Genomic DNA, 13,597 nt, shown 5'->3' with positions numbered 1-13,597 from the left:
ATGCATATGGAGATGTGGCTCCAAAGTTAACGGAAGATAATTAAAGTTTTGTATTAGCTTAGTACATTGTTTGTTTATTTTGAAATTACTAGGCCAGTGGTTTCCAAACCTGGTCCTGGAGACCCCCTAGCCAGTCAGATTTTCATCATAACCACAATGAATATTCATGAGAGAGATTTGCATGCACTGCCTCAAATCCCTTTCATGAATATTCATTGTGAATATCCTGAAATCCTGACTGGCTAGGTGAGAATTTTCCTGAAACGGAAAGAAGACCAGAGAATCCTGATCCTCATAGCCCCTTACTGTTGGCCAAGGTAGATCTGATTTCCTCCTGTTCTGTAACTTTTTATAAGAAGTCTGAGACTGGAGCTTTCACCAACATGTGGATTCAAGGAACGTTGGTGCATCCCAACATTGAGGCCATAGCTCTCACAGCTTGGATGTTGAGAGCATAAACTTGACTTCCCTGAACCTGCTGGACTGTGTGTCAGTAGTATCCCTTTTGGCTTCAAAATGGGATTCAGCAAGGAGGCCATGCAGTTTTAAATGGAGGAGGTTTGCCATCTGGTGTGCCAGAAAGGCCTTAGACTCTTTCCTATCTCACACAAAAACTCTTGAATTCTTTCTATATCTGAAAGTCAGGTTTAAAAACCATCTTGGAGTATACCTTAGTGCAGTTAGTATGCTAGGCAATGGTACACTCCTGCTTCTTGGCAGCCTGCCCAGGCTCAGTCCCAGTGCACTCATTCTCGTCAACAGCGTGCGCCTAAGACCAATGCGCCTCCCCAGCAAAAGCAAGGGGCGGGCTTTTCACTGGCACCAGTTCAGCATAGCCTCAGTAAACGTGTCTGTACCGGACGACTTGGCAGTTGGGGGGAGGTTAATGTTTTTTTTCATCACAGGTGGCCTCTTATAACCTCCGACCGGTGGGTTCTTCAAATTGTCCGGTTAGGATACACCCTCAATCTGGAATCCAAGCCTCCAAATTGCCCACTGGGAGCTCAGTCCTACAGCTTCCAGCACAAGCAGGTACTTGCAGAGGAACTCTTCGCCCTGCTACAGGCCCAAGCAGTCGAACCCGTTCCTCCAGGGGAAGAAGGGCTGGGATTCTATTCCTGTTACTTCCTTGTGCAAAGGATGTGTCCCATCCTAGACCTAAGGGCCCTGAACAAATTTCTTATCCGAGAAAAGTTCAGGATGGTTTCCCTTGGCACCCTTCTTCCCATGATTCAGGAAAACGATTGGCTATGCTCTCTGGACTTAAAGGATGCTTACACACACATCTCGATACTTCCAGCTCACAGGAAGTATCTTCGATTTTGGCTGGGAACACAGCACTTTCAGTACTGTGTACTGCCTATGCAGACTAGGAGTGCATGTGTTTCCTTATCTCGATGATTGGCTGGTGAAGAGCACCTCAAAGGAAGGTGCTCTGGAGTCCATGCGAATGACTATTCAGGTGCTGGAGCTACTGGTGTTCGTCATAAATTATCCCATCTCACCCCAGTCCAAAAATTGGAATTCATTGGAGCTCTGCTGAACACTCAGCTCGAGCTTATCTCCCCGAGGCAAGGGCAGACAACATTCTGTCCCTGGTGTCCATGGTTCGAGCATCTCAGCGGGTCATGGCTCGGCAGATGTTGAGACTTCTGGTTCACATGGCCTCCACAGTTCATGTAACGCCCATGGCACGTCTACATATGAGATCAGCTCAATGGATCCTAGCTTCCCAGTGGTTTCAAGCTGCGGGAGATCTAGAGGATGTCATCCAACTGTCCACCGACTTTCGGAATTCTCTTCAGTGGTGGACGATTTGATCCAATTTGACTTTGGAGCGACCATTCCAAGTTCCTCAGCCACAAAAAGTGCTGACAACGGATGCATCTCTCCTGGGGTGGGGAGCTCATGTAGATGGGCTCCACACTCAGGGAGCCTGGTTCTTTCAGGAAAAAGGTCTGCAGATCAACCTCCTGGAATTAAGAGCTATCTGGAATGCTCTAAAGGCTTTCAGAGATCGACTGTCCAACCAAATCATTTTGATTCAGACAGACAATCAGGTAGCCATGTATTACACCAACAAGCAGGGGCGCCCTCTGTGTCTGGAAGCCGTCCAGATGTGGCTTTGGGCATGCCATCAAGGCATGTTTCTCCAAGCCACTTCTGGCAGGCATAAACAACAGTCTGGCCGACAGGTTGAGCAGGATAATTTAACCTCACAAGTGGTCACTGAACATGGGAGTAGCCCGCAAGATCTTCCGAGCATGGCGTACCCCCTCGGTGGATCTTTTTGCCACTCAGATCAATCACAAGGTCCCTCAGTTCTGTTCCAGGCTTCAGGCCCACGACAGACTACCGTCAGATACCTTTCTCCTGCATTGGGGGACAGGCCTTCTGTATGCGTATCCTCACATACCTCTAGTGGGGAAGACTTTGCTGAAACTCAAGCAAGACTGCGGAACCATGATCCTGATTGCACCCTTCTGGCTGCGTCAGATTTGGTTCCCTCTTCGACTGGAGTTGTCCTCCATGGAACCGTGGAGATTGGAATGTTTTCCAGCTCTCATCACCCAGAACGAGGGGTCGCTTCTACATCCCAACCTCCAGTCTCTGTCTCTCATGGCCTGGATGTTGAGAGCTTACAGTTTGCCTCCTTGGGTCTTTCAGAGGGTGTTTCCCGAGTCTTGCTTGCTTCTAGAAGAGATTCCACAAAGAGGTGTTACTCTATCAAATGGAGGAGGTTTGACGTCTGGTGTGACACCAAGGCCCTAGATCCTCTTTCTTGTCCTACACAGACCCTGCTTGAATATCTTCTATATTTGTCAGAGTCTGGTCTCAAGACCAACTCCGTAAGAGTTCACCTTAGTGCTATTAGTGCTTTTCATCGTTGTGTAGAGGGTAAACCTATCTCTTGACAGCCTTTAGTTGTTCGCTTTATGAGATGTTTGCTTTTGTCAGAACCCCCTTTCAGACCTCCACCAGTGTCAGGGGATCTCAACGTCGTTCTCACTCAGCTAATGAAAGCTCCTTTTGAGCCACTGAATACCTGCCATCTGAAGTACTTGACCTGGAAGGTCATTTTCTTGGTGGCTGTTACTTCAGCTCGTAGAGTCAGTGAGCTTCAGGCCTTGGTAGTACATGCACCTTATATCAAATTTCATCACGACAGAGTAGTCCTCCGCACACACCCTAAGTTCCTGCCAAAGGTGGTGTTGGAGTTCCATCTGAACCAGTCAATTGTCTTGCAAACATTCTTTCCCTGTCCTCATACCCACCCTAGCGAAAGCAGTTTGCATACCTTGGACTGCAAGAGAGCATTGACCTTTTACGTGGCGCGGACAAAGCCCTTTAGGTAGTCCGCCCAGTTGTTTGCTTCTTTCAATCCCAACAGGAGGGGAGTCGCCATCGGAAAACGCACTATCTCAAATTGGCTAACAGATTGCATTTCCTTCACTTATGCCCAAGCTGGGCTGACTCTGGAGGGCCATGTCATGGCTCATAATGTTAGAGCCATGGCTGCGTCAGTGGCTCACTTAAAGTCAGTCTCCATTGAAGAGATTTGCAAGGCTACAACGTGGTCATCAGTCCACACATTCACATCTCACTACTGCCTTCAGCAGGATACCTGACACGACATTCGGTTTGGGCCGTCAGTGCTGCAGAATCTGTTTGGCGTTTAGAATCCAACTCCACCCCCCTAGACCCAGTTTTGTTCTGTTCCAGGCTGCACTCTCAGTTAGTTGTTTATGGTTTCAGGTCAATCTATGTTATGTCCTCGCTATTGCGAGGCCCAGTTGACCAATGTTCGTTGTTTTGAGTGAGCCTGGTTGCTAGGGATACCCCACATGTGAGAACAAGCAGCCTGATTGTCCTCGGAGAAAGCGAAGGTACTTACCTGTAGCAGGTATTCTCCGAGGAGAGCAGTCTAATTGTTCTCACAAACCCGCCCACTTCCCCTTTGGAGTTGCTATTTATTTCTTTATTTGCTTTTTGATTAAACCGAGGAGGCACGCTCATGCGGCGGGTGAGAAATCAGTCCGCGCACCAGAAGGCTCTGTTTGCAAAATGCCGATTCCTGGGCCGACACGGACGTCGACCCACATGTGAGAACAATCAGCCTGCTGTCCTCGGAGAATACCTGCTACAGGTAAGTATCTTCGCTTTTCTGCCACTGTTTGTGTTTTGTGGGATATTTTGTGGTTTTCTCCTTTTGTGGACTTATTTTTATATGTATAAAATAGATCTTATAAATTGCATGTGAGAATACATGTGCCAAGAGTAGGTGCACTGCAAGATTGCACCTACATTTACACAAAGTGCATATAGTTTGTCTTTGGAAGAGGCATTAATTAAAAAAAATTGTGCATTAGTATTGGGGATTATTGTTGGTCCTATTTTCTAAAGGCCCAAAGATACCTATTTTAGACTGTTATAAAATTAGCCCCCACATGTATTTTAAGCCTTCTCATTTATTTCTTCTTTAATTTGAAGAAACTGACAGGGGCCTTCTAAACTAGGATTTTGAATATGTGGCTTGCTGTGAAGGTGTGAAGGATTAATGATTTTATTATATAATTGGTAGCCTATCCTTTCATGGATTTGCTTTTTTCCCTTTTATGGAGTATTATAACTAGAGTTTTCTTTGTGTACTCCTCCTCAGTAGTTGTAGATGCTGTATAAAGTATGGCTTATTGCTTTATATTTTTCTTTCTGATAGTTTTACTTCTAATTTTTTGTGATTATTTAAAATACTTGATGTCATTATTTGAAATTAAAATTAAAAAGAATATCCACTCTAAAAGGGAAATGTATTTTAAACAAATTAAATGAGAAGTGTGATGCAGTGTGTATTAACCCTGTCTGTTCTCAGCTGTAGTGTGATAGCATATTGGGAGGGAACACTAGAACATTTGTGTACAGTACAGCTGTTGCAGTGTGAACAAATCTTTGGAAAGCTGCTAGCTGTTTTGCTCACTGTATGTTTCCTTGTATCCACTAGATGTCAACATTGTAAAAGGATATGAGGCATGTATTTGTGCTTTAACTTTTCATGCTTGTTATTAGCAACTACACAAAATTTTGTTTTAGCAAAGAAGATAAGTTATGCACTGGTTAGGGAATAGCAGCATTTAGATGATTTTCACAAACCATCTGCTTCATAGCTTCTTGAGATGTGTTAACTGTTCTTTGTGCCTGTCTGTTCCAGAAATGTTGCACCTGGAAGTCATCTCCATGCATTTGAAGGTTTCTTAATTAAGGGGTTCTTGTACTAAGCTATGGTAAAACACGGCCTGCGGTAGTGCGAACTCGTCTTTTGGGCGCATACTGGGCCATTTTTTACGTCTAGGAAAAAGGGCCTTTCTTTAAGGGGCCGGAAAATGGACGTGCGCTAAAATTGAAACCAGTGTGCATCCATTTTAAGCCTGAGACCTTACTGCCACCTATTGACCTAGCAGTAAGGTCTTACGCACTGCCTGCATGGTAAGCGTGCAGCGCACACCAACACCGGGTAAGCGGCCTGAGGTAGAAAATTATTTTCTACCCCAGGATTCGGTGTGTGCCAAATTTGGAATTACCGCCCGGCTCACACGCTGGCTGAGCGGTAGTGCTAATTTGGCGCACGCTGTCCATGCGTAGGCCCTCCTGCGCCTTTGTAAATGGGCCCCTAAGTATATAGGCCTAGGTCATCTATTTCTTCCTGAGTTTGAGGAGTGTGATAGCCGTGTTAGTCCACTCTTAAGGTTATCAATAGAAATCAAACAAAATAAAACATGGAAAAGAAAATAAGATCGGAAATAAGCAAATGTGCTAGCTGACAGTGTATATAAGTGAAACAAGCATTACTATACACTGTCAGCTAGCACATTTGCTTATTTCCGATCTGAGGAAGAAGGGCAACCTTCGAAAGCTAATCAAGAAATGTATTAAGTTATGTCCAATAAAAAAGGTATCATCTTATTTTCTTTTCCATGTTTTATTTTGTTTGATTCCTGAGTTTGAGAAGGTAGTATGGCAGCATAGGCATCTGATGTTAATTTCTTGGTTAGGGGTAAAAAGATGTGACTAACCAAAAAAAATGCATTTGCTTTCACATATTTCAGAAGTTTCGTTATATTTTATGCCTACATGTTTTAAATTTTACTTTTAAGGCACGTGCCAAGGTGCGCATAGATTTGAAAAGACAAGCATGCAAATCAGAGCATATTATGTTTCTTCCGGGTGGACGATGGCATGAGCCCCAGTCCTAATAGTTGGCACCCTTACATATCTGGCTGGCTTTCTGTATTCTCAATAGAAACTCAGTATGCAGCACATCTGCTTTATTTTACCAGGCAGTTTCTTTCTGTTTTTCTGCACTTCCAGTTCAGTCAGAATAGTGCTGAGATCTAGTGCTATGAGCCTTCATTCACAATTGCCAACAGACCTTTTCTCTGTTTTATATTCTCAGTCCCTCAGTTTTGCCAGTCTGGTTATTGCAGAGACTGTCCTTGGGTTGGGGCCATGCACCAGGACGCCTTCCATGACTTTATAATCATAGTGAATCTAGCCACTAGATGTCACCCTTGTGTAATGGTAACAATTCTCTCCCCTCATGAAGGCTCTGAATGCTGCTGCCACAACATTCCAGCTCCAGTTGACCAGGGGAGCAGAAAATCTGACCATGGGATTGAACTACACAGCAGTGCCATTGATTTACTAGGCTAAATCTGTGTGTTTGTTTTCTAATCCAGGCTAATTACTGGTTAAATGATATCCTCAGTGTAAATATAATTAGTTTTTAAAATTATTATTATTAAATGTTTTATTGATCAATTTAAAGATTACGAACACAAGTATCCAGTTGTAACACGTCAAAACATATATTTGAAAAGAAAGTGAAAAATCAATCACAATAACGAAAGGGTTTAACAGTTGAGACAGTGAGTGTATGTAATGACAGACACATGCACACATACTTAGTTGTCATCAGCATGAGGTTACATGATGCATCACTTATTTTTCCGAGCTGTAGGATACTGAGGGGCATAATCGAAAGGCGCCGGCGAAATAGCTGGCAGGCTATCGCCGGCGCCGCAAGCAGGTGGAGCCAACCATATTTTTGAAAAAGATGGCCGGCCATCTTTTTCTTCGCTAATATGGTTGGGCCCGGCCAAATGTCAGAGTTCGCCGGGTTTGAGATGGCCGGCCTCGGTTTTCGGCCATAATGGAAAAAAATGCCGGCCATCTCAAACCCAGCAAAATCCAAGGCATTTGGTCGTGGGAGGAGCCAGCATTTGTAGTGCACTGGTCCCCCTGACATGCCAGGACAGCAACCGAGCACCCTAGGGGGCACTTCTAAAATTAAAAAAAAAAATAGCTCCCAGATGCATAGCTCCCTTCCCTTGGCTGTTTAGCCCCCCACCCCCCCCCCCCCCAAATCTCACTCCCCACAACTCTACACCATTACCATAGCCCTAAGGGGTGAAGGGGGGCACCTACCGTGTTTCCCCGAAAATAGGACATCCTCCGAAAGTAAGACCTAGTAGAGGTCTTGCTGCAATTTGAAAATATAAGGCCTCCCCCGAAAATAAGACCTAGCAGGGGAGGTCTTATTTTCAGGGGAGGCCTTATTTTTCGGGGAAACATCGGGGTCACCCCCCCACCCGAGATCGCCGGCTCCCCCCCTCGATCAGCGGCTCCCCCCGCCCTCAGTCGCTCCCGGAACTAACCTCTTAACCGCTTCCTTTCACCTTCGCACTCGCCGCAAGCAGCAGGGCTGGCCACTCCTTCCTTCCGTGTCCCGCCCTCGCCTGACGTTACGTTACGTTAGGCGAGGGCGGGACATGGAAGGAAGGAGTGGCCTGCCCTGCTGCTTGCGGCGAGTGCGAAGATGAATGGTGAAAGGAAGCATTTAAGAGGTTAGTTCCGGGAGCGACTGAGGGCAGGGGGAGCCGCCGATCGAGGGGGGGAGCCGGCGATCTCGGGTGGGGGGGTGACCCCGATGTTTCCCCGAAAAATAAGGCCTCCCCTGAAAATAAGACCTAGCAGGTCTTGGGGAGCAAAATTTAATATAAGACAGTGTCTTATTTTCGGGGAAACACGGTACATGTGAGTGTAGTGGGTTTTGGAGGGCTCCCATTTACCACCACAAGTGGAACAGGTGGGGGGGATGGGCCTGGGTCCACCTGTCTGAAGTGCACTGCACCCACTTCAAACTGCTCCAGGGACTTGCATACTACTGTCAGGGAGCTGGGTATGACATTTCAGGCTGGCATAGAGGCTGGCAAAAAAGTTTTTTTTTTTTTTTGGGGTGGGAGGGGGTTGGTAACTGCTGGGGGGGAGTAAGGGGAGGTCATCCCTGATTCCCTCCGGTGGTCATTTGGTCAATTGGGGCCCCTTTTTGAAGCTTGGTCGTGAAAAAATAGTGACCAAGTAAAGCCGGCGAAATGCTCGTGAAGCCTGGCTTTTTTTTTTCCATTATCAGGCGAAGCCGGCCATCTCGTGAGCACGCCCCCGTCCCGCCTTCACTACCCTACCGACACTCCCCCTTGATGTTTCGCCGGCTCCGCGATGGAAAGCAGTTGAACCCGGCCAAAATCGGCTTTCGATTATACCGATTTGGCCGGGTTCAGGAGATCGCCGGCCATCTCCCGATTTGTGTTGGAAGATGGCCGGCGATCACTTTCGAAAATAAGCATGACTGTCACAAATTTTGCTTATATTACTGAATTCATACCATACTGAAAAACAAGACCATACTGAGCTATAATTGGGCCCTGTTTGACATGCCCACTGGTGCCTCTGCGTCAACTCTACAGTGAGAGGAGACATTGGGCTGGGGGGAACTTTGTGCCTCTCCATATTTGCACCCTGTGCAGCCTCAGTTCTCAAATGTCCCTTAATTTGGTGCTGCTGAAAATTATGTCCCCCTCAGCTGTCAGCCAGTCTGGTAGGTTGAAAAGTACATTATCACCTGGATAGCAAGTCTGTGTTGAAGTAAGGCTGATTGTCATAATGTCAGCATATACCCTATGGCACCACATGATGTCTTGAGGAATAAACCAGTCAGAGAAAAGACGGTGTGGAACCCTTGTTGGATCCACCGTTTTGTTTCCAAATACTGCAAGAGTCAGCCCATGCTCTTGGCACTATTTCTGTTCCTGGGGTTAGGGCCTTTTTACCTAGTCCTTATTAACAATACCACAGTTGTTTCTTACTTTGATCATTAACTTTTTTTTTCTATTTGATCATACCAGGGTTTTGTTTTGTTTTGTTTTTTACCATATTTCAGATGTAGAAATACAGATTTCTTTGTTATCTACCGGCTTTTAGTACATGCCGGTTTGTATTTTGGCAATAGTAGCAATTTTATTAGACAAACGCCATTGTTTTACTGTTTTATCCAGTCTCAAGTTTTTATGGTACTTTTTCTCATGGATCTGTAAATGTTGGTTTGGTAACTTAATAAAGATCATTTAAACATAAAATACCTCTTTAATTTCACTTCAGTTAGTAGTTCCTGGCTGACTGCACAGAATTATATGTGGGCATGTCAATTTAGGCATCCTAAGGATGCGTGATAGAAACTTATTCTATAATGCATTTGGGTGCTCAGATTCCTTTATAGAAATTAGTGTAACTTGGTTGCAGCACACCTTTTATTTACGCTGCCACAGTTAAACCAGCCATAAACCTGGTATTGGTGTGGTCATTTAAATGCTGCAGTATTTTTAAGTGAGGGTCTCGACCATGTATATGTCCCCTTGCATTTACACACTATGCCACTTACGAATGCCTTAACAGAATAGCACTTAGGCACCCTGCTGGCACTTTTGCAGGTAAGTGTACACATGCACATAACTGCTAGCTTTCTGTACATTTATACATGCAAGGGGTGCATAAATGCGAGTGCCTAGATTATAGAATTGCCCTTAGAATGCATCTGAGGTCTTTTCCAGTACTGTGTGCTCCATGATTCTGTGTATACACTTAAATGTATGTGTGGTAATATAAAAGCAATTAAAGCTACAAAATTACTAAATAGCATTTTATAAAAGTTTCTTATTTCAAGGAAATGGTGATTAGCATGCACTACTTGCCTAAAAAACTGAAGTTTTTAATTCTAGGCAAAGAGTATGGCTACAGTTGTTGTTATTATTATTTGTTGCATTTGTATCCCACATTTTCCCACCTATCTGCAATTCTCATACCTGGCCTAGAAAAAATTACTCACAGAAATTTGCACCTGCATTTTCTCCCAGATACTTTTTTTCTCTTGGAAATATTGTGTGTAGATGTGAAATCTGTTTTCCTTTTATGACCTAAACATATCCTCAGGACTGCCTATTATGAATATAGGTGATAGTACTGTATGTATGTGACTGATCTCTACTTATAGTTTTAACTTTATGAGCAAGTGGGCAGTTTTCAAATGTCAGTTTAACTGTATTAGAAAACAGGCCTCTATAGGTATAAAACTATAGCATTAAAATAGATCAAGGCTTACATAGGAGACATGAAAAGTCTAAGAGGGAAGGCAACAGAAGTACAAATCAAGATCAAGTTTGCATATGTAGTATCGCATCATACCTTATTCTGTGAGTTATCTTGTTTTGCAGACTGTATGGACCATACTATATCTGCCATCATCTACTATATAACTAAAAGCAGGAAAATAGATACTTTGAGAGGTCTAGAAGCAGAGTTGCGTAACTGGGTACCAGCGAGATACTGGGGTAGAAGGTGTGGCATCTCCTGCTTCAACGTAGTTATCACTTGTGAGTTTTTTTAGTTTAGGTATCTCAGCCAAATCACAGGATGGAGAAAGGAGAAGGCACAACCGACCACGGGCTTTTATTCCAGTTCGTTAATTGGACATTCATTTTAATTTTTTAATAATACAAAAACAAGTTTGGGAAATGTGCCTCCTACTCTTGATACAGCTGAAAATTTGCTGGCTAGAGAAGGCACTACTACATCAATGAGGTATTTCCATTTACTGGACATATAGCATTTACCAAAAGTGCTAATCTTTCTCAGTGTCTCATTTTATCAGGTCGTATGACACTGGGGGTCCTTTTATTAAGCTGCTCTAGTAAATGGGCTTAGTGCGTTCTTATACAGGCCTTTCTCACACACTAAATCCATTTCTTGTGTGGCTGTCAAAAAGGGCTTTTTTCTATTTGTTGCATTTCTGGCCATGCACTAATATTAGCATTAGCATGCTGCCATTTAAAAAAATTAATGCAAGAGTACTTACCGCCTCCTTTTTAGAAGGCACTAAGGGATCCTGTGTTTTGGGTGCGCCAACCAGTTAATGTGGAGGCTTTGTCAGTGCACTAGCTGATTAATGCATCCACTCCAATTCTCCACCCCCAATATGCCTCCTGCCCCAAATAAATACTACATGCTTATTGCAGACAGATGACAAAACTAACACAGAAGACTTTAGTGCATCCTGCGTTAGAACATTTTTGCTGCATTAAGCACGCCTTAGCATCTAATGCAGTTTAGTAAAAGGTCCCCTGTGCTACTTAATCTAACAAATAATGCATAGAAAAGACACAGTACAGGGAGAAGACAACTTTCTTTTCTAGCAGATAGAAGTAGCAATACTCTGTGCCACCCCACCTTCTACTCCTTTTAGCTAGTTGACCTTCTGACACGCATGTCTCTAGCTTCTGGATAGCTAAAACTACATTCAGTCTTCCTGCTGTCACATCTATATATTCATCAGATCTGTCCCTTTCATTCTCTTTGGTCTAGGCCTTCCTGCGAGCCCTGGTGGAGCACACCATTAGTGATGCTGAGAAGCGAAGGCTACAAGAATTGTGCAGCAGGCAAGGTGCTTCTGATTACAACCGTTTTATAAGAGACCCTAGTGTCTGCCTGCTAGATTTACTCCGGGCCTTTCCAAGTTGCAAGCCACCACTTGAGCTGCTCATAGGTAAGTTGCTGACCTTAATGCTTGTACTAAGTTGAATTCTATTTCTAAGCATATACTGTAGAACAGGGGTGGGCAACCTTTCTATACAGAGGGCCGCATGAATGTCAGTACTGTCCCTCGGAGGTTGCAAGATTACATAATGAACTGGAAATGCACAGAGCTCCATAGATCACCTGTGGTAAATTAATAAATAAAAATGTAACTAAAATTGGTGGAAACAAATTGCACTACCTCCTGACCACCACCCCAATACACAACAGTTGTGAACATGCTCTCTTAAGTCCCCTTCTGGGCTAGCCATCTTTTCCCTTTTTCTACCAAGCCTTCATACCATGCAGCCAGCTGCTGTTTCATCTGGGGGCCTCCCAGTTTAGCCAGAGCAGAAGTAACCATTGGCTCCTCTTGTCTTCCCTCCTCCCCCTTTTCTTCCCCTTGCCAGTCCATGGGTTCTTTACCACACCCACCGCTCAGCTGCTCCTCATCTCCCTGATTGGGTAGGCTCAGAACCTCTTCCCTTAGCCTAGTTCTCTGTGACAGGTTTTCCCAATTCCCCCCTCTTGTCCTTCTCCTAGCAACCTCTGGGGGCGACTTCCTGAACCTGTACGTCTAGTTCCATCTCTTCCTGTTTTCAAATCCATGCTGAAAACCCACCTTTTCACTGCTGCTTTTGGCTCCTAGCCTCTACTCATTTGCCCTCCCTTGTTCCTTCCTTCCTTCTCTCTCACCCAGTACTTCCCTCATCCGTACCTGTCTTGTCTGTCTGTATTATTTAGATTGTAAGCTCTTTGAGCAGGGACTGTCTCTTTGTGTCAGGTGTTCAGCGCTGCGTGCGTCTGGTAGCGCTATACAAATGCTAATAATAATAAATCAATTTCATTGTTGAGACCATGAAGACTAAGAGGCACATTTTCAAAGCACTTAGCCTTCCAAAGTTCCATAGAAACCTATGGAACTTTGGAAGGCTAAGTGCTTTGAAAATATGCCTAAGTGTGTTCAACTCAAAGATCTGTTTCTGTTCTTCTTGTAGTAGGAGCTTGTCAAAATTACCTCCCCTACACTTCTTTGTAAAGGTCTTGAAAACAATGTAATGTAAATCTGCTACAATGTGATTGGCTGTATACCAACGTTGGACAAGGGGTGCAGATTCTATTCTCCTATTAATACAGCTCTCCTGTGTTCTATGATGCACGTTTTGATTGCTTTGATGGTTTTTGTGGGTTTAGGGTTAAACCTGCCTCTCTGAAGGATTTTAAGACAGCCCGAACCCGCACTACATGTGTTCTCCAGTCCCTGCTATGGATTACTACATCATCCATATAAGCGGCGGCGTAGTCTTGATGGGATCTTAGTACCCGGTCTAACAAGTGTTGGCAACTAGCCGCTGCTGAGTTCAATCCAAACGGTAATCTGGTGAACTGGTGTAGCCCGAGCGGGGTACTGAAGGCCATCTTGGGGCGATCTTCCCTCGTGAGCGTTATCTGCCAATACCCCTTGGTCAGATCTAAGATGGTGAGAAACTTAGCCGACCCCAGCCTGTCCAACAGCTCGTCAGTGCGGGGCATGGGATAAGCAGCGGCTCGTGAAATAGTGTTAAGCTGACGGAATGGAAGTCCCTGTTTCTATGGTATGTCCTACTCAGGGGCTGTTGGGAGTTGTAGTTTTTCCCTTTCC

The 13,597-nt window shown here is 44.6% G+C and overlaps 1 protein-coding gene across 3 annotated transcripts in view; it reads left to right on the top strand.

The window, feature by feature from the left end:
* MTRR (5-methyltetrahydrofolate-homocysteine methyltransferase reductase) overlaps positions 1 to 13,597 on the top strand; it is a 122,412-nt gene that overhangs the window by 60,360 nt on the left and 48,455 nt on the right. For all 3 annotated transcript variants that reach the window (XM_030205383.1, XM_030205365.1, XM_030205373.1), the window contains exon 10: positions 11,746 to 11,926. In XM_030205383.1, coding sequence (XP_030061243.1) covers positions 11,746 to 11,926 — 181 coding nt within the window. The remainder of the gene's footprint in view (positions 1 to 11,745; positions 11,927 to 13,597) is intronic.

The sequence above is a fragment of the Microcaecilia unicolor genome, chromosome 1 (assembly GCF_901765095.1).
Source record: "Microcaecilia unicolor chromosome 1, aMicUni1.1, whole genome shotgun sequence".
NCBI lineage: Eukaryota > Metazoa > Chordata > Amphibia > Gymnophiona > Siphonopidae > Microcaecilia > Microcaecilia unicolor.
This window is presented reverse-complemented; position numbering and strand designations above follow the sequence as displayed.